This window comes from Asterias amurensis, chromosome 5, assembly GCF_032118995.1.
Source record: "Asterias amurensis chromosome 5, ASM3211899v1".
Classification (NCBI taxonomy): domain Eukaryota; kingdom Metazoa; phylum Echinodermata; class Asteroidea; order Forcipulatida; family Asteriidae; genus Asterias; species Asterias amurensis.
Window position 1 is genome coordinate 21,236,405 of NC_092652.1, and position 24,015 is coordinate 21,260,419.

General features: G+C 39.9%; 1 protein-coding gene across 5 annotated transcripts in view; it reads left to right on the plus strand.

The window, feature by feature from the left end:
• Positions 1 to 23,181, plus strand: part of LOC139937043 (colorectal mutant cancer protein-like) — a 114,837-nt gene extending 91,656 nt beyond the window's left edge. For all 5 annotated transcript variants that reach the window (XM_071932005.1, XM_071932009.1, XM_071932006.1 and 2 more), the window contains 11 exons: positions 3,674 to 3,780; positions 11,913 to 12,082; positions 12,774 to 13,019; positions 13,564 to 13,905; positions 14,478 to 14,877; positions 15,339 to 15,540; positions 16,129 to 16,363; positions 17,815 to 17,982; positions 19,049 to 19,266; positions 19,741 to 19,843; positions 20,102 to 23,181. In XM_071932005.1, coding sequence (XP_071788106.1) covers positions 3,674 to 3,780; positions 11,913 to 12,082; positions 12,774 to 13,019; positions 13,564 to 13,905; positions 14,478 to 14,877; positions 15,339 to 15,540; positions 16,129 to 16,363; positions 17,815 to 17,982; positions 19,049 to 19,266; positions 19,741 to 19,843; positions 20,102 to 20,185 — 2,275 coding nt within the window. In that variant the 3' untranslated portion in view covers positions 20,186 to 23,181. The remainder of the gene's footprint in view (positions 1 to 3,673; positions 3,781 to 11,912; positions 12,083 to 12,773; positions 13,020 to 13,563; positions 13,906 to 14,477; positions 14,878 to 15,338; positions 15,541 to 16,128; positions 16,364 to 17,814; positions 17,983 to 19,048; positions 19,267 to 19,740; positions 19,844 to 20,101) is intronic.
• Positions 23,182 to 24,015: the final 834 nt, after the last annotated feature.

The following is a 24,015-nucleotide window of genomic DNA, read 5'->3' on the forward strand; positions in this document are numbered from 1 at the left end:
GTGAAATTGGCCTTTTAATCCTTGCTTCATGCCTTATCCTATGCCTTACAAAATGTAAACGCAAGTTTGCCTCAAGCAAGGCTAAAGTGCCACTCTTGGTAAGGGGGCTACAACTACAAGACAAAAAACATTTAAGATAAAAATAACCCGGGAAAGCTGAAGGTTGGGTTTGATATTGCTCTTTATAAAAAGCAGTCTAGATTGTAGGTTGGGGGGGGGGGGGGGGACAAATTTGGATTGATCTTTCGTTGCTGTACACTGCGAAGCAAGGGTGTATGGGTAAGGGCAAGTAGAAAGCCGGTTTTCACGCTCAGGAGGAACCAGGTCAGACACACTGGTGGCACATTTATCATAGAAAAGGTACAAAAAAGAGCAAGATATAGGTTACCTGCCGAAACCCCTCAGTGTGTAACTACACTTAGTTTTTTTTTCTGTTCATAGAATATTTTTAAAGGCAGTGGACACTATTGGTAATTACTCAAAATAATTATCAGCATAAAACCTCACTTGGTAACCAGTAATGGGGAGAGGTTGATAGTATAAAACATTGTGAGAAACGGCTCCCTCTGCAGTGACGTAGTTTTCGAGAAAGAAGGAATTTTCCACGAATTTGATTTTGAGACCTCAAGTTCAGAATTTGAGGTCTCGAAATCAAGCATCTGAAAGCACACAACTTCGTATGACAAGGGTGTTTTTTCTTTCATAGTTATCCCGCAACTCCGACGACCAATCAAGCACAAATTTTCACAGGTTTGTTATTTTATGCATGTTGAGATACACCAAGTGAGAAGACTGGATTTTGACAATTACCAATAGTGTCCACTGCCTTTAATAACCTATTAAATATATAACAAATAAGCAAGTTGATGCTAGCCCCTCTTTAATAATCGCTGCTATTCTCTAGTCTCGTCGCTTTCAGAATGTTAAATCCCTGTGTCATCCCATCTTTATTGAACCATTAATCATTGATACAAATCGGAAACGAAAATTCCAAACCATCTTTGGATGCTTACGGAATCCTCTCCGTATGGCATCCTCAAAAAAACACATCAAACACGGACAACCCGGTCGGCAGACTTATCAAAACATAAGTGTCAGTCGGGTGTGCTGCAGTTGCGTCACGACGGGTCACATGACCACTCAAAACCCAGCTGCCGTAATCACCCGCACGTCCCCTCGGACACACCTTGCAAAAACAAGACGTCTCGTCTCCCCCTCTCTAAAATAAATTACGGGGCGGGTCACCCAGGGGAAATAATGTTCCTTGTCGCCCCTCAAGAGAACTCCCTTGGGGTTGTTTGTCGGGAGCCTTAATGTGAGAGAGTGCAGAAATGAATGGAAATGTTTCACACTCGTCCTCGGGACGGTGATAAATTACTATGACATTATTTTGAAACCTCAAAGCAGGCAGTTTTTTCCCCCAGAAAGTCTTCATAAAATTCTTCATTCCATTCTCCCCCTGCCCCCCGAGATTTTTTCACGCATTCACAATCATCGGAGCAGCATGCTTTTTTTAAAACTTCCTTTTTGAGGGAACCCAGCGGATGGCCGATCAAAAAGTTAATTGTCACCTGCTCTGTGTTGCTTCGGTGCGTTAATTTTTTATCCACCAGATATGTTTCCTATAATCTTAAAGATATTGTTCATATACAAAATGGCTTTGCATTTGGGGTGCAGTTTAAAAAAACAATACATAATTCCAGTTATTTGATTACATGGTACAAGTGAACAATTGGTTCCAAGTGAAATTGAATTAATGTCTTGAGAAGCTTTAACAAAATATTTAGGAAATAGAATAACACAATGTTTAAATGGGCTACTTATTAGCAAACAAATGAGTGGGAAACCTATAATAAACCTTCGTGATGGAGTGATCACACATAAATCAGAAGCTCTGTAGAAGAGAAAAAAATAAATTAAACAGGATTATTATCAGCAGGGTTCTTACAAAGAGATATTGTGTTATTGTGATACAGCTTGATAGTTTTCTGTCCCGTGGATTTTCTGAAAAATTGTGCTTAAATTCAGCCATCTGTTTCATGTAACAGGCAGTAAATTTAGGCTAAATTGTTTGTCAAGGTGATCTGTACTGTAAGAAATTCACCCCTAACTTTAAATGATATGAGATTTTGTTACTAAGTGTTTGATCATTCTGAATTAGGTCAGACTCCGCCCAAAAATCACCTCTAATCAAGACACAGTCATGTTTTTTGTCCACCACTAAAATCAAATGTAACCAAAACGAGGCATTGAATGGCAAATAGTCTGGTTCCTTTTTGGCATGTTGAGAGATGGTGTTTGGTAATTGCTATTGCACACATGGAAAGAGACAAAGATTTTGGCTACATGATTCAGACAATAGTGTTTCTCTTAGTTTCGAGACGAAAGTGTTGGAAGAGGCTCAGATACATGTACATTTTGTATATATATCATGCCTTTAAAACTTGGAAGCGGAAATAGCGCCCTTTATTTACCTATCCCATTAGTGATCTTATGTTTAAAAATTTAAAATTAAAAATAAATAAATTTGAGCTGTTTTGCCATAAAATAGCCTCTTTAAACCAGACCTTATGCATAATCCTGTACTTGGCGTCTGGTTAAAAAAACCCACTAGACTTTGCTATCAAGTGATCTGAGTAACTCGGTCCTGACTCCCTGAATCCTTGATGCCATTTAAAGTCAAATAAGACTTTAGAGTTTGAGACCCTCTTAGTCTAGATTGTAATTATGCAGAATAATATTTGTCTGCATTTTCTTTTTCAATGTAGCTTGTTAAAGCCATTGGACCCTTTCGGTTCAGGAAAAAAACAAAAAGTTCACAGATTTACAAATAACTTACAGGGTTTAAAGAAGGTAGTGGTGAAAGACTTCTCTTGAAATATTTTTCCATTAAATGCTTTACTTTTTGAGAAAACAGCAAAACAATATCAATTCTCGTTAACGAGAATTACGGATTTATTTTAAACACATGTCATGACACGGCGAAACGCGCAGAAACAAGAGTGGGTTTTCCCGTTATTTTCTCCCGACTCCGATGACCGATTGAGCCTAAATTTTCACAGGTTTGTTATTTTATATATAAGTTGTGGTACACGAAGTGTGGGCCTTGGACAATACTGTTTACCAAAAGGGTCCAATGGCTTTAAAGGAAAGTTACACCTTGGAATATTGTTCATTGCTAACTTGATATATGAAGTATTAAGGTACAACACGTTTGAAAACAAAGCTTTTATCTTCCATATTAGTAGGTCTAAATAGCTAGTCGAATTTCTGCTTGTGAAGCAGTGTTAGGGAAAAAAGAAGCACAAAAAATGAAAATTAACCAAATTAAAAAATTAAGCAACTTTTTATTATTATATACGAGTAGGGTAGATGGCCTTAGCTTTCGATCCAAACTGGACCTTCTTCAGAAATATTATATATATTTATATCTCATTACACACCACCTTATAATATATCGATGTTCTTTTTCAGAAGTTGTTTCACCTCTACATGAATTTAAAAAAAATTTTTCTAACTGTCCGGAACATCTGCATGAATGCAGACAATAAGATCATCCTGTCAATAAAAACTGTTACATCATACATGTATTCAGCCTACCTGCACTGTATTCAATGACCTATAAATTGTAAATTTAAATGGTTTGTCCCTTTAATATTTTCCCCCATATTAGGGAAGAAGATGAGTTTTCTCAGTCGGCCTCCAGTCCGCACAGCAACATCAGCAATAGCGGTGGCAGCTGCAATGGCAGCTTCCAAGGGAGTGACTCGGCAAATATCGGTAGGTTTCTCAGTCTTGTTTGTTTACATCCATAGAGATATATATAAGAACTAGAGGACGCAGTGGCCTATATACGCGACCCGGCATGCGCGCAGGCGGCCGTTTTCTAAGTTGACAAAACAGGCATCGCACAGCGTTAGTTGTGCGGCCATTTTGTAAGTTGACAAAACAGCATCGCGTCAGTGTTCAATAAACACAAATTCCAACGTGTACTTCATATTCAAGGCGAGTGCAGAATGGCTCGCGTGTCTCCTTGCGGTCCCGTCGCGTTTTGTGCAAGAAGCATCACCAGTGCGCCCTCTGGTTGTTATATATAACCCTCTATGTTTGCATCTCATCTGTCTGTATGTATAATTAATACATGTTAAATTTACATTGGGCAGGCAAGGAATTTTATGGAGGCCATGCCCTCTGTTGCCCTGATCCTGGCCTCAGTGCCAAGTGTCCCATAGACTTTTAAGATTTTCCAATGGAAGTGCCCTTTGTATAAATGAATATGGACCTTCCTTCTCAAAGATGAAATTCCAGTCTTAATGATAAAAACAATTATTTGGTTTTACCCATACACCTCTGGCATATTACTCGGGTGGGATTCGAACCCACCACCTTTGCCATTTCTAGAGCAGCCGTCGATTTCTTAAAGAGTTAGGACTCGTCTTATCTCGAGTTAGGACGAGTCTTGAGTTAGGATGAGTAACTCGTCCTAACTTAGGATTAATCTTAAGGTCTGCATGCTACAGTGCAGGGTTGGGACTCGTCCGAAGTCCTAAGTCCTAAGAGTTTTGTGAAATCGACGGCAGATGTCTTACCATTAGACCACTGAGATTGCCCAGTAGCTACATGCAGTTCGAATGGTATTTTTTAGCTGGGGGTACCACAACAATTTAAAAGATAATAAATTTTCATCGGTTGGTTTCAATGTGAATACAGTGTTTTTACACACAATGTTGTGTGGGTATTAAAACTTAATAAAATTCTTTATCCCACCCGAGTTATTTGCCTGTGGATTATTTGATAACGGGCTACAGGGAAAGTACTGAGTATACAGTGCTTTACACATATTGGTGTATGGGTAAAAACCAAATAGAAATGTCTGTTGGGGCGTAGAGCTGCTAAATCAGCTTCAATGAGGATGACGTGGCATTTTACAGTTATGTAGTCATTAACATTGATGTGTTTGAATTTTAGCTTAGAATGCCTTGCAGTTATTAATCGACACCCATAGTTATTTCTATATGGATGTCGAGAAAGGGTTTGGCTGTGTCAAGAATTCTGTGTTTGTCTCCCCCCATTTTTCTAAGAACAGGAAAAGAATTATTGATGCTCAGCAAACAGTTTGTGTGGTTTTCTGTCTGTCAAAGTGTTTGACTTCTATTTTCAGTTTTAATTACCTTTCAGGTTTCTTAGGTATGCAACTTTTCAGCTGATCATCTGATTTTCTTTGTTTTTTTTGTTTCTCAGCTATGCCATTGAAAATTGAAAAACATGTTCAAAGTCATGATGTGTCTGGCACTTTTCTTTTTCCCCCCTTTTTTTTCTTTCCCCCCCCCTTTTTCTTTCTTTTTTCTTATTTTACAAACTGTAGAACTACAGTTTGCAACTTTGCATGCCTTGTTTCTAGTGGCAAAATATGAAGTGTGCCTTTCTGTTTACAAAAGCAGCCTCATGTTGTTGATGTCTTATCTGCCAATAAGTCAAGTAAAGACAAATCATGCCTTAGTCTTGAGGTGCTGGCATTCCTTTCATTCAAATAAATCTGTCTGTACACACTGTCCATTTCCCATGGAGAGTATAGACCACTGGGGTAATTAGACCATGGAGACAACCACTCAGGGTCGCCCCCCCCCCCCCTCCTTCAATCCTTGGCTTAGAAGAAATGGCTTAGCAGAAATGAGCAGGATACCAGTCAAACATTGTACATGTGACATGTTATTTTGGCTGGTAACCATGTTCTGGTAAGCATAACTTTGTTGTGCTTAGCTGCTTTTTGTGCTTAAGCAGCTCTATGAAATTGGGCAGTGGACACGCTTCCTCTCCCTGTCCTGTGGCTCCTTATTTCTTGACAGATTGAAGGACTTAATCAAGGGAATCCATCATGTCTGTCAGTCTGTCCATCATCTGTCAGATACCAGTCAGCTCTGGTCAGAGTGGTGCAACCTCCTGGTCATTTAACTCCTGGACCTCACTCCACCAGGCTGCCTCAGCGTGTCCAATGATGTTGTCCAAGGTTGTTGTTTTTACCTCATATAAAGCTGTGGTCTGGTGTCCTAGCTTCCCCCTCACCCCCATACAACCATTGAGTAAGGATTTTGACCTACTTATGCCTAGGTGCCATCTCACTAAGGCCAGCTTTGGATTGATCGGTCACAGTTGCTCACAAATTGGATTGCTTTATCATCTTGTCTATTATAGCAGGCAATCTTGTTGCTGTCTTGTCATTAGCTGATGATGTCCTGAAGCACCTCTTACGTGTAATTACCCATGTGGGTCTGCTGCCCATTGAGTGCAATTGTTTCTCCATGGTGGGTAGACATGCACAGAGATAAGGGGGACTTAAACACAATTGAACAAAGGTCCTCAGGATGAAAAACTGGGTCCTCACATTGTGAATCTTTAGAAAAGGGAATAATATAACAACGACAGACAAAAGCGTGTGTGTACCTCTATGCTTTTAACCAACCCAGCAGCTACTCCGTTTGACCATTTTGAGGTTAACTTAGTCACCACGTTGACTGAGACTGCATTCCCACTGGATCCACAATTGCGAGATAGGATCCCGCAACAAGATTAGTTGCAGTCATGAAATTGCGGTCACGTTCCCATTTGAGTATGATCGCGCATTGATCCCCCTTTTTGGGAACGGAAGTGGGTTCAAAAGAACACTGTTTCGCTAGCAAATTGCGGGGTCTGATCGCCCTTTGCGTTCCCACTAGACTTTTAAAAGCCTTCACCATGTGTACATGTAAGTCGGCCCTTGTACTCAACAAAATTTTCCTTCTCTTTTCCCAAGAAGAAATATGATGGTGTGTCCAGTCCCTCTTTCTTTCCAAACACTTCTTACTAGCTACATGTAGTCGCCATATCAATAATGTCAATTCAGATTGATGGGTCACAGTTGTTCACAAATTGGATTGCTTATCATCTTGTCTGTTTAGCTGGCAATCTTGTTGTTGTCTTTTCATTTAGCTGGTGATGTGGTTGTAGATGCCTTAATTACCCCCATGTAGGGTCCTTGCTCTATGGGTCTACACAATTAGTGAGTGGGTAGGCTATGGTGTAACCATGGAGCAATAACACCATGGCTAGCTTGCCCAATCCTGCAGCCAACTTGTAACCATTTCTGAAAAGGATTTTTGGCACGTGAATCCGGAGGTCGTTGGTTCGAATCCCACTCTAATCAATTCTTTGTTCAACCCCCAAAATCCTTTACAAATTTACCTAGTCAGTTTCCCTTGTGGTTTATATTGATATCTGAAACAAAAAGTTGCATCCCCTTAAGGTGATCCCCTAGCTGCCGCTTCCCAGGTTGTATCTTAATTTGGGTGTGATCCCTGGCTACACGGCAGTTAACGGTTGTATGGCTTCTGACTGGCACCCCCCAACAAAGATATTGACAAAATAGGGACACCGCCAATATAGGGCTAGATAGCTCAGTTGGTAGAGCGCCGGCACGTTAATCCGGAGGTCGTTGGTTCGAATCCCACTCTAATCAATTCTTTGTTCAACCCCAAAAATCCTTTACAAATTTACCTAGTCAGTTTCCCTTGTGGTTTATATGATATCATTTCTGAAAAGGTTAGATATACGGGTCAGAAACATAAATGTCCAGTAAATAAAAATCATTAACCCAACCGTAAATGTTATCAAAAAAATTGTGTTTTCATCTCATCATTTTTACTTCGCACAATCTTAGAAAATAATCCCCCCAAAAAACAACAAAACAAAACAAAATCCAGAAGAACAAATTTGTACCTTGTTCAGTAAATTAGTCTTTTTGTTCATCCAGCTGTTTGATAAAGCATGTCACCTTTTTGACAAAAAGCGTGACCATGTACATTCCAAGGAATTTCCTGATGTGCATGAAATTTCACTGGACATGTGAGAAATCTTGTATCATAATAATTTTAATGACCATAAATGCAAAACTTTTGTTAAAAAAATAACAACAGCAGAACACATTTCTTTAGTTGAACCCCTTTCTCTCTTATCAAGAACATAAAACAACGAGTCATCTCTGCAAAGTAGAAGATTGTATTCTGTCCTCCATTGAGCTGTGAGTGTGAGATTTATCTCGTTTGTATATGGGCAAGTTTCTTTTTCAATAACCAACGTATTTACGACTGAAAGGGAACCATGACGACAAATACAAGAATCGTTGGACTTTTACCAGTCATGAGTTTAATACTGGGCCGATGCTGAAATCACCGGGCCTGTAGGCCAGTGTAAAATTCAAGCAAATAATACCGCAAATGTATCATTAGGCCAAATATAAAAAAATGCCAGTTGATCGTCCAGATATTTCAAAAAAGAGGAGGATGAGGGCCTTACTATTTCTTATTTACTATTTTTTTTTCAAGATGGCTGCTTAGTATTTCAAATCAAACAGGCACCAATGCTTCAGTTTGAATCAACCGCAAACTTATTTTATACCTATTTTATACCTGTGTTAACACTAACACTAACAGGGTCGGATAACACTAAAAAGATCTGCTGGTAGGCATTTACTAGTATTGTTTTATGAAACATACAGTTAAAAGTGTTCGAGAGCATCACGTTATATTCGGGAAAAGCTCCTAGGACAGTCCTTTTGAAAAGATGGATTTAAAAATAAAAATAAAAAAATAAAAAAGGTGTTTTTAGTTAAAAAAAAAAAAAAGGGATGCGGCCCCCAAAAAGGATTCGGGCGAGGACAATCAACTGGTATTTATTTTGTTTGGCCTTACCTTCTGATGGCCCCCACAATCAGGCTAGTTATAAAACATGACATAGCATGGAGGGCTATTTCTAATACATCCGTGATAAGACTCAAAGTGTGACTTGAAGCTTATCCTACTCATTAAATTTAATCGTAGCCACAACATCTCTCTGTATTTTAAGCTCCACCAAAAGCGTAGAAACAGCTGTGTCTGTGTCCATTCCATGTTACACACGTCAATAAAATATTATTTAAAATATAAAAAAAGACCCTGATAAATCCATAATGGCCATGGCACGAAGAACATCCAGCCAAGAATGTCTAATTGAAATACAAGATTAGGTTACGCTGATTGGAAGTGAACAACGTTTCTCTTTCATTTGGCCTCTCTGCAATGGCCATGGAGGCAACCAAAGAAGTAGTAGTTAGGGAGGATTTGTTTAGAGAATAGTTAAAGGAACAGGTTGCCTTGGATAGGTCGAGTTGGTCTTTGAAAAGCGTTTGTAACCGTTTGTTATAAAATGTATAGGGTTAGAAAGATGTTTTAAAAGTAGAATATAATGATCCACACAAGTATCATTCAAAATTGCACGGTTTTCATTGTACGTCGCGAACTAACACGGTCGGCCATTTATGGGAGTCAAATTTTTGACTCCCATAATTATAAATGGTGGACCGTGTTTGTCAATGAGGTAAAACGAAAACCACGCAATTTCGAGGCATATTTGTGTAGATCATTGTATTCTACTTTTACAACAACTTTGTAACCATACCGATTTTATAAAAAACGGTTACAGAACACTTTTCAAAGACCAACTCGACCGAACCAAGGCAACGTGTTCCTTTAAAGGGAGGTGCGGCTTCGGTAAATAAACTGTGCAAAACTTAGTATTTAAAAGTTGAAGTGCGCAGTCTTCTTTCCCTCACACAGTAAAACAATGTTTGAGGGAGCCAAAAGTTCTTCAATTTGTTTTTAAGTCTGTTCTAGGCTTGTTTGGTCATTTTGTTGATGGTCTTAATGACAGAGCTGGTTACTCTCCCTGATTCTGCAGAAAGTTCCTTGGACTTTTTTAAATGTCAATTCTGACAGTAGAGCTAGTAATATAACCTTTTCTTCGTAGCAGTTTGGTCCCTGAAAAGATCTGGTGACAGTGAAAGATTCCTCTTTTATAGATCAGTAAAGTTTTACGCAAAATGTATCAGTTGCTACAAAAAAAAGTTCCCTGGGTCTGTTGTTATTGTATTGACTTGCTTGTGCCAGTCATTCCTACATGTAGCCTAGAAATCACTGTCCGTGTTTGTTTCAGAAGTGTTGAAAATTTCTCTCCGACCCCACACATGTAATCAAAGTTGTTCCCATGTCTTAATTATTAAAAGCTCTCTGCTTGAACAACACCAGCCAGTGAGCCTCTATACTCAGAGCTCTGGCCTTTTTGCTGCATAATGAAGGATGGTTTATTCCTGAAAACTCTTAAAACTCTATCCACCCACGAGCTCCCTCGGATCTCACTCGTTGTTAGCGTTGGCCATCTTGGATTACAACATTAGAAACTGACAAGTGATCGTGTTGAAGGCTGTTGGGAGAATGGAGAGAGACTTAAGGTTATATCCATCTCACTGGTGGGTGTCTTGTTTAGGGTTCGTTGACATTGTGTGGGTTAAACGATTGTAGGTGAGGTTTGCGGTAACACCATTTGAAAACCTCTTTTGAGAAATGTTCGATCAGTATGCTCTGGCCCCAATTTCATAAAGCCTGTAAGCATGAAAATTTGCTTAGCATGAAATTTCTTACTTGATAAAAACAGGATTACCAACCAAATTTACATTTGTTCCATATTGCTTGTTACATGGTATTCAGCTGTTGTTTGCTTATCCTAAAAATCACAAAGAAATTTGGTTGGTAATCCTGTTTTTATCAAGGAAGAAATTTCATGCTAATCAAATTTTCGTGCTTACAGGCTTTATGAAATTGGGCCCTGATTGTCTTCAGGAGGACAACATTGATAGATAAAACTACAACGATTGATGTCATTTAATTTTTGGCCATAGTCTGTTGTATGATTTGCACGCAGGGTGTGATTTGAACTCTCCCAGCTCCGTGTTGCAGTCACTGTGTGTACATTCCTTTGTTCAAAGGAAATCCTATTCTTCAACACTGTAAATAACACTGTGTGTAAGTCCACATAGTGTTTTTTAAGTCCCTATATTGTGTGGACTTCTTTTGGTGAATCGCATCCATTTTTTCAGGAAGTGATAAATTGATCGCTGAGACACAACCTTTTCAAACATCCACAGACATCATGCCATCATGGTTAACCAAAAGGCAAGCTATGCTTAGCTGTTTTAAGTTCTTGCTAGGCAGACTATGTTTTCTTTCCCCAGTATTAAGAAGACCATTTTTGTCTTGTGAGGATCAATGGATTTCTTTGTATGACCCAGACCATAACAAAGTATTTAAGTCTGTTGTGAGATGTGGAATTTCGTAGCTTGAATGTGCTTGGCTTTCACTCAGTATGTGGCCCATGTCCTGTTCGACTAAACCCATTCTGTGATCAATATTAATAAAAAAAGGCTAGATTGAAATAAGCCAAGTATGCAAGTAGGTTTCATAAATATTCATTGGATATTACACTGTGAACGTACACAGACCAAGTGAATAAACTCTACGTTCAAGAATGAAAAATTACCCACCAAGGTAATAAACAGCATTTCAAAGCTTATTTGTTGAACGTATTTAATGGCAGCAAATTAACTCTGAAAACGGCAGTTTGGATAACCTGTAATGATTCCCTTGTACGGTTCTCGAGTTGTACTTAAGTTAGACATTAGCGTCATTTATTAACTCTCATATTTTACCCAACTACATGGACTGGGGTGTCAGTCTCCATCTGAATGAGTGGGGGTTTTTCCCAGGAACAATTCTCTGGGATTTTCCTCCCCACATCTAAAAAACTTTAAATGTCCTTCCTTGGTTTCTTCTCTCCGTCAGCTTCTTGACTAGTACAGTGATTAAGTTCGCTTTCCTGTGAGCTATTGCCCCAACAACCAGAATAAATTAGATTAAATTAAATTAAAAAAAAAAAAAAAAAAAAAAAAAAAACCCAAACCAAAAAAAAAACACACTATATTTTCCCTTGGCTTTCAAGAAAGACTCTGCAAGGGTCAAAACATCAGGCCACTAACTAATTTGGGCATTTCTATTTTTCTTTTCTTACAGATCAGTGCAATGATTTATCAGCGGAGCTGTCCAGGGTAGTAGGGGAGCTAGAGTGTGCTGTGGAGGAGAGGAAGGGTAATGATAACTACAGACAGCACATCGACTCGGCCGATCACGCCGTGCAGCAACTGACCAGTGCCTCACATCAAGTGGAACAGAGATCACTGGAGGTAAATGCAGGGTTCCCCCTTACTATTACTATTCACAGACCATAGCGGACACAAGCAGCTTTTACCAAAATGCCCATAGCGGCCGTTCATAGCGACCGCAAGGTTTATAATAATATAATAACTTAATATAACAACTTACGATTTATATAGCGCCTAATAATTAACACTTAATTCTCTAAGCGCTTTACAAAGAAGTGAATTGGGAGAGCACATGAGGGACAACCTGCATAGGTGCACACACTCTAATGCCCATCATTGACCTACTTCCATTAACTTGAAGAGGTCAAGGTAAAGGTCCGGATATGAAATGTAGCCATGTTTTTCTACATAGTATCCCAATTTCTAAACACAAAACCTAATTTCTGTTCCATGCTATTTCTGTTGAAATTTTACTGACAAAATTTGATCACAGAAAAGAACAACTTGTATTTGTTTTGAATTTCTCAGTCTTTGTTCTATTTTTAGGATGTATCTTTTAATTCCTTTAGTGTTTCGACAGTGCAAAGTGCAATAAATTATCAATGTTTGGACATTTTGTGACGATTATACAGAAATGAATGGTCTCTAAATGGGAAACAGTTATAATGAAACCAAGGATGAAACAAAGGAAACCAAATTTCCAACCACGAAACTTAAATCGCTACATACTTACTTCAAGTTTCAACCGCCTTTAATTCATCTAATCTTAAAGGTCGTCAAAGAGGTTGAAGGCTTGCATTTTGACTCGACGACGTCCACCGACCACTCCACCCCGAATGGCTTCCAAAACCGTAGCCACGACACCAGGCGGCGCAGCAGCCTGGAGCAGGAGATCGGTGTCCTACAGGACGAGAACGAGAATCTCAACACGACGCTGTCCATGAAGGATGACGAGCTGCAGAAGATTAAAGCCAATCTTATTGCCATCAGAGACGAGAGGGATAAACTGAGGAAAAGGGTGAGCAGTCTTGTTGGAGAGACCTGGGCACAATTTCGTAGAGCTGTTTAGCTCACAATTTCTATTAAGCAATATTCGCTACTCAAGCAGCTCTGAGAAACTGGCCCCTAGACTTGACTTCACTAATGAGCTAAGATTTATCTTAAGATTTGAATCTGTCTCAATTGCTGGGCAGATTGTGATGTCACAATATAAAATCACTTTGGCACTATTGATAACTCATCTTAAGATGGATATTAGTGTTTGTGAATTCAGCCGTGTTGTGTCTGTGACATCACAAAGCTGCCACTTTCCCTGGTTCTGCAGAAAGGTCCCTGAGAATATAACAATCTTTCCATGTTCTGATTAACAAATTTCAAAGTATATGCAAAGAGTATGGAAACTTTTCCCTTGTTATGTTGAATGTAATCCTAAATATCTCCCTGATTCTTGTGCACAAAATTTCCCTGTTTGCAAGATGCAAGTATTAGTAGCTCTGACATAAAAAAAACACCAAGTTGATTAGCTTTACAATAACTACCTGTCTTTCCTTAATAACCCAAAGGTAAGAGACTACCAGTCCCGCAGCAGTCAACAACAACAACTCTCAGGAGCTGCTGCCAGCAATCTCAAACAGCAACAGCACCAGCAAGGTTACATGTCGTCATCGTCCGAACAGCTCAGCTCCCCGGGTTACCGCGCCACCCCTACCCCATCCACAGTCGTACCCAACGGCATCAACCCGAGCACGGGGGAACTGAGTGTGTATGGGAGTGAGAGGAGAGGGGGCATGCCGGTGGCGAAGGTCGCCGAGCGGGTGAGGTTAAAGCCTTCCAGGTCGTCGGACAATTCATCCAGGTCAGGATCCGAGAGGGGGCTGACGGCGTCGGACCTCAGTAGTATAGGGGTGAGTGTTTTTGGTTTTGGATGTAAAAGTAGAAAAATTGAAAAGTCGCAAAATCACTTCATCTGACAAATAAGAGATTTTGAAATGTTAGGTGGCATCAGACTGAACAGGTAGATTTCCATCATTTACGTCCTTCAAGGCATGCTCACATTAACGAGAACTACAGATTTGACTAGCAAGTCTGCTGCCGCCTAGCAATGTATAATGCCCCCATTGACCCATTGCAATATCATCTTGCAGCCATAGTCTGCCCATGATCTGCCATTTTGGGAGTCAAAATACATGTAAAGATTTAATGGTCTGCGTCTAACTGCGCAGCTTTGACTAAAGTGTCGTGAGTTGTTGCTGTTTCTGACCAGCAGAGTATGGGTTCGAGTCCCAGTCTTGAAATGTGTGTCTAATAGCAAGACACTGAATTTACGAGTAGGAAATTGCCATAATGACCTTGAAGAACTGAGCCGACGACTTGTTCTTTTTAGTGCCTATGAGATAATTTTCATGATGGCAAGCCACCCAAGATTGAAATTTGTAAAAATAAAAGTTTTACAAACAGTTCTTATTTTCGTCCACAGGTAGCCAGTCCCAAAGTCGCCGAGCACCTCGCCCAGTCATTACAAGAATGCTCCAGCGTGCAGGAGATCCTACAGGCCATGAGCTCCCACGGTCTGTCCATCCCGGAGAACAAAGCCCGGGACATCGAGGTGGAGATGGAACGTCTCAACAGCAAGATCGAGCACCTCAGGTCGCAGAACGACCTCCTGCAGCTGTCGTTGGAGGAGAGCAAGTGCAGCGCTGACCGGCTTACAATGCTCGTTGGAAAGTATGAGAGCAACAACACGGCGTTGCAGCTGGCGGTCAACTACTGCGACCAGACGGTGGAGGCGTACGAGGTGCTGCTGATGCTGTGCGAGACAGAACAGCAGGTGGTGCTGGCCAACTGCAGGGCGGCAGGCGTGGGAGGAATCGGGACTGGTAAGAAGAAGAGTTTTGATATTTTTGCTAGCACAAGAAAACCCTTTTCACACTTTATTTCTTATCCCCGGTGAATGCAGCCCAGGGGAGGACCCAGGAGTTTGTTTTATCCCACGGTTACCCCAGCACACTTTTCCCTGCCTAGGTCCCTATTCCAGGGGGTTCCAGCGACACATTTCAAGAATTCTCAAATGTTTTACCGCTTACCCCTATTTCAGAGTAGGGGTGGCTATTCCCCGAAGTATGCCCTTGCCGGGCGGACTAGGGGCAGACCAGTGGTTAAGTGATCATAGTGTGAAAAGGCTGGCCGGTATTCACCAGGGCAACCCGGGTCCTGGAGTGGTGTGAAAAAGGCTAAAGTCGTAAGCAGTCATTTCTACTCAAAAGTAATTTTGAAATTGCACAAACACCGTACAATTAAATACAACACTTTTGTTTTTTACTTGTTGTTTTACCTCCAGGAGAGAGTTCAGAAGGTTCAGGTGAAGACACGGAAGAGACGACGATGGTATTAAAAAGGGTCCATGAGAACCGGAAGTCAGCTGAGAACATGGCCAAGGCCCTGCTGCAGAGGCTGGATAGAAGCTGTGGTACGATGGTGTGTCATGTACCAGGGTGTACGCTACAACCCTGGGAGGATGTGTCTTCTCACAGTCATACTAGGTATGGATTAAAAACCTTAAGTTGCAGATGTGTGGTTTGTCATGATTTTTTTCCCCATAGATTTCATTTTGTCTGTAAATTTTCAAGAGATACATGAATTTGGAACCATATTGGCACAACACTCACAGTTATCCAATGGTGATTCAGAGAGTCTGTAAAGCGTCTCAAGTGTAAGATCCTAGAACTCTACCAAAGGAAAGAAACAGACAAATTTAAACATGAATGTTTTTTCTTTTCTGTTTTGCCAGCTGCAACTAGTTGCCAATAAAATTCCCCTTGCATTTTACAATTTTCAACCAGTTTCAGACAATCTCACTGGAGGAAAGGCATTCGGATTGTGAATGTTCACATATTTTTCTTGGAAATTGTAAGGCACTGTTTTAAAAATAAGTCATGAGCTACCGAAATTGATCCTAAAAGCATGCACTGCAATTGGACAAGGCCCTTACATTTAAAAATGCTGACTTGAATAGTCTGGATGTTTTTATGCATATGTTGCGAGCATGTTGCTGTAACTGTTTGATACCTTTCATTCCGCTGTTTGGTTAAACACCTTTTTCGCCCTCCTCCCCCTTCTGCCCTAAACAGCACGACAAGTTCAACAGCGAGCAGCTGCGACACAGAGTTCAGCAAGGAGGACGAGCAACGACTGAAAGATTACATCCAGCAGCTGAAGAACGATAAGTCAGCCGTGCGGTTGACCGTCATGGAGCTGGAGAGCGTGTACATTGATCCGATGTCCCAGGAGGTCATGTCCAGTGTGGATAGCCAGAGGCTGGACCTGGAGAATGCTGTACTCATGCAGGAGATTGCCGCTCTCAAGGTAAGTTTTTATTTTTTTATATTTTTTTTTTATATAAGAGTTTGAGGTACCGCCCAACTCACAAAAAATTTCCATACACATATTTCAGGCCTCGAATTAAAGGCACTGGACACCTTTGGTCAAAGACCAGTCTTCTCACTTGGTGTATCTCAACATATGCATAAAATAACAAACCTGTGAAAATTTGAGCTCAATTGGTCGTTGAAGTTGCGAGACCTCTGCTCAGAAATCACAAGGTTGTGAGTTCGAATCCCCTACCTAACCTCTGATTTTCACAATGACTAGAATAAATAACTGAATCACAGTTTCTTGATTTGTGCATTTCCTAATCATAGACGTTAAACCAATGTTTGTATGAGAGAGATTGGTTGTTGCCAGCTTGGTGTTTATATCCCCTTGTGGGAGTTTGCCGAGTTCCCTTGATGGGAAGATCATCTAAACAAACAAACAAACAAACAAACAAACAAACAATTAAAATATTTTTGTGAGAAATTACTTCTTTCAAATATTTTAGTGAGAAATTACTTCTTTCTCAAAAACTATGTTAGTTCAGAGGGAGCCGTTTCTCACAATGTTTTATATTATCAACAGCTCGTTACCAAGTAAGTTTTTGTGCTAACAATTATTTCGAGTAATTACAACACCCATAGCAATTGCCGTGGTGCCCTGCGCATTTGCTGTTGTGGCCTTTGCAAGGTTCAAATACAGCTAACATTTTCCTCATAGAAGTGCCCGTTACCAGGGAAAATAGTTAGTGTTCAAAATTCCAAGTATGCCCGACTTACTGCTAATGAGGCAAACTGACCGGTAATCTTGGCCACATCGGATTCCAAAGACCCTCAGTTATTTCACGTGCAGTCAGTCAGTCAGTCGGCTTGTGGTCAATCGATACAGAATTTCCTTAAGCCTGGAAAAAAAAAAATAATAATAAAGATTACCGAAAAAGAGACAGTCAATTTGGAAAGCAGCTGCCCTAGTATGAGCCACATGTGTGTGTGTTGAAACATGAGACTGCTCTACGCTGAGTGATTGGGGTCAGCTTAAAGGAGCACTCCGGTTTGAGAATTTTTAACCAAAGTTTTGATTGTACAACATGTACATAGCAAAGACCTGCATCATGCATTATTGTCAGGTTCCCTGTATGACTATATGCACTTGTAGTTTGGATTGCCTTTCCATGAAAAGGGGACCGGGCCATTTTCTCATTCCAGCCTCATATTGTTTACAAATTGATTTTTAAGGAGCCCATTTAGTCTTTTTCTAGAGGGCCACATTTATCGAGCTGCTTATTAAGCTTAAAGCTGAAGAGCAATTCAGCAGAAAATGGGGACACAGTATCCCCAGTGGGATTTAAACCGGGGTTCCAGATATGGAAGGTGAAGAAAAGATACCAATACGGCAACCTGACCGCCTGAAAAAACAATCCTCCTTTTTTTGTTTCTTGTTACCAGGAGGAGAAGGCGGAGCTCAAGGCGCAGTACTACCTCCTGGAGAAAGAGAAGAAAGCAGCTGAGCTGAAGATGAGCTCAAGGGATGCGAGGGAGATGGCTTACCTGGCCCAGATTGATCATCTCAAGTCGGAGGTGCTGGATAAGAAGGTGATACCAAAGGGCCAGAAGGTATGACGCTGATGCGAAATTTTGTAGATCAGGGCACAGTTTTATGAAGCTATTAAAGCAGAAAATACTGCTTAGAAAATGTATTTGCTGAGCAAAACAATTAGTGGGGCACCATTTGCAACAATGTAAACTTCATGGAATGTTGGCTGGTAACCAGTTTTTATGTGCTTAGCAAGTTTCTATGCTTACAGACTTTATTATATTGGGCCCTGGTTTGCCTTTTCAAGTAATTTAATTTAATTCAATTCATCATGCCTAGCATGAAAATTACTTTCTCGATTTGCACAGTTATTAAAAATAGCAGAAAAACATACATGAACTGTAGAAATTAAAGCAGCAACAATATCATAAACTACTCTTAGTTTTGGTTTTAAAATTACCAATGATTTCTATTGAAACTGTTATTTTGTCCCCTACTTTAGTACACTCATTCGGACGTATAGTTTTCCATCTTGAAACCAGACATACGACTTGTTAGGATTTTCCTGATTTCAGGATTTTTTTCCACTGCCTTAAGATTTTCTTGAAAGAGGTAAACTTGTCCTCACAGAGATGAAAAGACTTGGCTCTTGTTATGGCCAGAGACCTTCAGATATCTATTTGAAATGAGGTAGAGATTCTGTAAACCTCTTAAATGTTCCATTCTGTACATTTAGGAAGCTTCATTTCCATACCAAGAGGAAGTTGTAGTTACATTTTTTTAAATTGTTCATTTTCCTACAATCCCATCCCTGTGAAACTTCATTTTCAGAAAAAGTTGTTCAAATTTTGACACTTTTTGTAATGTTTCTATAAAATGGTTTGCTTATTCCTCTTGTCTTTGTATGGAAGAGAAACTTGTGATTTGTTTCCCACAAGAATTATAGCTTTACAGACATATGCGCAATGTGGAAATCAGCAGGGCTCACTTGAGAAGTGACTGCTTTGGCCATGGGGCATAACAATATTTTTCAGAATGATAGGTAGTTGCGCAAGTACCAAATGTATCCCAAGTAAAATTTTCAGAAGAGTAGCTTTCAATGCAATTTTTGATGCTTATTCACGATATGTACCACTTTCTCTACAGCAATCGGCCAACTCTACGCCGATGATCACGCTAGCTGAGCTGAGCCAGCTGGACGATCCCAGCATCTCACTAGACACGGCCGAGATGCTGAGACGAGAGAAGAAGCTGAGATCTAAGATCCACGAGCTGATGGCCACCATTGAGAAGCTACAGAAGAGCTCCGAGATGAGACACCAGCAGTCAGCGGAGTTCATCACCGACCTGAAGAGAGCCAATAGGTAATAATTATTGAGGGACAAATGTTGGTGTCAGTGTAGAAATGTTGTATCTCGATTGGGCAAAAGAGGTGGGAAGGTAGTACATTCTGCTCTACCAGCCAGCCATCGATTTCACAAAGAGTTAGGACTAGTCTTATCTCGAGTTAGGACGAGTTACTCGTCCTAACTTAGGATTAATCTTAAGGTCTGCATGCTACAGTGCAGGGTTGGGACATGTCCTAAGTCATAAGATTAATCCTAAGTTAGGAAGAGTTTTGTGAAATCGACGGCAGGCTCCTAGTGGATGATACCCATGCCTACATCCTTACAGGCTGTGAAGGGGGTAAAACTGTTTCAGCTCCAGAAGTAGGTTGCAGCTTGCCCCTGGTGGAAGTTGTTCTGTGTCGATCTTGTGAGTTGCACGATAATAACAATGTCAATTCTCCACATTATCTGTAAATGGCATTGTAATGTTTTATCATGTTGTTGTTTCAGTGCCCTTGTAACTGCCTACGACAAAGCCAAAAAGAAACATCAGAACAGACTTAAGAAACTTGAAGCTCAGATGATGGCCATGGTGGAGAGACATGACACACAGGTGAGATTTCCACATGTATTTGTCTATCTATCCTGTTGACAAATGTGACTATTAAATCCACTGAAAGGCCGTCACAGTGAAGTGGATTTCCTTGCATCAGTGCAGACAACCCTTGAAGCATAAGTGCAGATGAACTGAAATATTTATTGGGGGGAAGAAGGGTTCCACGCTGAGGGTTCCTGGAACCCCGTCCTTAGAGAATATTAACTGCAATGCAAGAATAATTATCTATTGGTTTATCATTCTCTTTCTGCTCAGGTCCGAATGCTGAAGCAAAGAATAGCATTACTGGAGGAAGAGAACCAGGCCAGCAGACCCCCACACAATGAAACCTCCTTATAGATACCCCCCCCCTCCCCCAACCTCCCTTCCTCCACCTCCCTTTCTCCCCCTCCCTATCCGTGACCTCTCGGATCCCTTATCACTGCCAAATACCTAAGATGTTCTTCCTGCCTTCGACTAGATGTGAACCCATGACCATGGATTGATGTCGTTGTAAAAAAATGTGTGCCTCCTCTCTTCAAAGAATGGTGCTCCTTTCAAGACAAAGATAAACATTGTCTTCAGTGATGCAAGAAAAAACTGTGATTTTCTTTTTAAAACAAACTTGATTATGGAGGAAGGACTCTCAAATATGTAAATCTTGCACAGCTGGATTACTCGAAGTGAAAATCTTGCAAAGCAGGAATACTAGAAGTGAAAATCTGGTTAAGATGAAAATCTCGCAAAGCAAGAATACTAGAAGTGAAACTCTCGCAGAACTGGATTACCTGAACTGAAAATCTCGCAAAGCAGAATTACTAGAAGTAAAAATCCCGCAGAACTGGATTACTTGAAGTGAAAATCTTGTAAAGAAGAATTACTAAAAGTGATATTCTCGCAGAACTGGATAACTAGAAGTAAAAATCTTGCAGAACTGGATTACCTGAACTGAAAATCTCGCAAAGAAGAATTACTAGAAGTGAAAATCTGGCAGAGCAGGATTGCCTGAAGTGGAACTCTCGCAAATCAGGATTACTAAAGTGAAACTCTCTCAAAGCAGGATTACTAGAAGTGAAAACCTGACAAAGATGAAAATCTCTGGAGATTGGAGAATGGCTTACAAGATAATGAACTTTAAAGTTGGTGATGGAAATTCAGAACTCCTCTGAAGTAAAACAGAAGTAAAACTTTTGACGATAGTTGTAAAAAAGAAAGAAAAAAGTCTGGAGAAACTCTTGCCTTGTCAGAGTCGGAGCTGTTCAATGTGGTACTGCAGAGGAATGCTTGCTATGTATGTATGTCGGAAATGGAAACTTGTTATGCATGTAAATAAAAGGGCCCTGTACAGGTTTATACAGATGTTATCGGACTTTTGAAAGGGGGGGAAATCGACTGAAAAATGCAGCAGTTTTCAACAAGCTACGTGAAGGAATGATCTGCCGTCACAGATATTTAATGTATGATTGGTGAAGTAGAATTTAACCAATATGCATGACTGTGTGCTTTTTCGAGTGGAGACGACCATTAGCAATACACAATCAAATCTAAAAGTAAATCTTTGTAGATATAAAGTTTGGATCAGAACACGGGCCAAATTGTTTTTGAGTGATTTCAAAACATTTTTGTGCTCATAAAAAAGCTTTAAGAGTTTCAGTAATCTATTTAAAAACGTATAACCAACTCAAAGAACTTTTCTTAAATATGGATATAAAGTTTTTGGGTAACATTTTGTGTAACGTTATTTTCCAACAACCATGCAGAGTTCACATCTGATGATTTCAGTCAAGAAAAGAGTTCTTAAGATTGTTCATTTTGGCACATGCCATCTCAGAAATTCTGAAAAACTTGACAGTGTTCAGATTTGTCTATGTACTGAGGGTGCGGTTTTTGCGGTCGTAACCAATAACTGTTCCGATTGAATTGGCCATTAGTTAATCACGGACCAATGACAAAAAAAGTAAATCTGTATTTTAATTCAGTCTCTGGACTGCGACAAGCAGATGTTTTTACAATAAACCAGTAATAATAATAAAAAACAGTTATTTGTTACGTTTGCCAAAACGCACCTCAGTGCCCAAAGAATGATGACATTCTCAGTGTTAGACATCTGCTTGTGACTGTACATACTGCATGTATCTCATCTCAACCATCTACAAAATGTGGTATTAACATTTTTAAATATTTAACAAATTTGAGAATGATACTCTTTCTTTTTTTGCCAGGTGATTCTTGCTGTTGTCAGTAATTTTCGTTATTTCTGCAAAGTGTACGTTTGTTCTTGGCCGTGTTGTCAAGATCTTACGAAAGACACTCATAAATTATTTGAAATTGTCAACCTTTTTCAAATGAGAAGATTCAATCAAGAGATGGTCTAATTCTTGTTAATGAGGTGCACAGATTGTTACATCATATGGTATTTTTCTCTTTCCGAACATCAACTTAAGCGCTATAACTTTATTTAGACATTTGAAAGTCACTCGCTCAAAATAGTTGCAAAGACTTAAAACTCGGGGAGGCTACTCTCTAAAAGTTAACATCCTCAAGAGCCAAAGTTTCTTTTAACTTGCACTAAGTGTCAACATTTTCAAAAAATGCTGACCAACTACAAAACAAAGCGTTTGCATAAAATGTAACAAGCTGGCAACTTTGATCCAGTGAGGGACAACTTTCCCAGATTCCAGAAATTTTCAGAATTTGTTTTTGTAGCAATCATGGCATTTAAAAAAAAAATAAAAGGACAAAATTTACAATTCTCTGCTTTCCATTTGTTCTTTTGTCTAAACTTCTTCAGTTCGATTCAAGCAACCAATCCCAACGTTGCGACAGTTTTGCGTTTTACAAACCATAACCACCATCCGATTCCATATGGAGGTGCTAAGAATAAATTGTTGCTTAATGAACCAATAAGGAGGTCCTCAGCGCAAAGAGTAATCATGAAATGGTTTTATATGTGAGAAATATGTGTCTACCAGGGATGTGACTTCTCAGACATTTATCTAAATTCAGACATTTTATGTCTGCGTGGTGGAAAAAATGTCTGTTGTTTTAAAAATAAAACTGCTCTGATTTGCTTCTCGAGGACATGTGCTGAGTCTTTGGGATAACTCAAGGGGTTACCAAAAGGCAAAACGAAATGTCAGAGTTCTGTGAAACTGGCTTTTGGTTTGACCTAGTTTATGTTAAGCATTATGTTTGTTTTACAAACTGCTGTGTTTTTGTTTGTTTTTTTCTTGTGCATATTAATGATATAATTACTGTAAAAATGTACAAATTGCTCATTTAATATTGTTTATACCTATTTATAAAACTTTCTTGTTTTTGAAAAAAAAAAATATAACATGTTGTATTTGAGATCAGCTTGTTTGTCATTATTTTGTTATTTTTTTGTTTGTATTTAAGTTTTCACAATGTGCTAGGGTGAACATTGCAAGGGGAAGCTCAATAGTTTTCGAACAGATAAATGATGGAAATAAAACGATATTTTTGGAACATTCACAGTCATGAAGTAAAAACACTTCTAGAGCTTTTACAGCCCTTCTAACAACTGTGTCTTTTGACATGGTCCCTCTGGGTAACAACAGCTCCAAGCTATCCGAACAACTTTTTGGTTAAAAACAGGCATTGGGTTCCTCACCATTTTATTCTGATTTCGGGACTTTCTTTGAATCGGCTAGCACCTTTCTCGGAAGTAATGCAGTCACCAAAAGGGAGAAAGGAACAGTCTACAATGTGTCAAAATGTGTCTAAACATGACAAAGATGCTGGCAACCTAAGGTGTCTATAGAACCCCTACCTCACTAGACTTGTGGACAAGTCGTTAAATGTATGTGCGTTGATAGCGTTCCGACTCTCCTCGCATTTCATGCGGTATTCTGGCCCCCGAGGCTACTGCTCTCACGACTACGGTCCCATTTAACTGGGAGTAGAAGTCGGGGAAACCAGCAGTTCGCGCGAGAGCAGTGAGCACCGCCACAACTCGACTATCTCACCGCGTGGGACCATTTACGACTTGTCCACAAGTCTACTACCTCACATGCCACTACAGTGTCTGCTCATGATCAGTGCCCAACTTAATGGCTCTGCTTACCATAAGCAGGGAATCCCATGCTTACTTCAGAATTTAAGTGATTCAACCAGGAACTCAAATCCAATAATGTGCAGTTTCTTTGTATAACATTGTTATAGGTTAT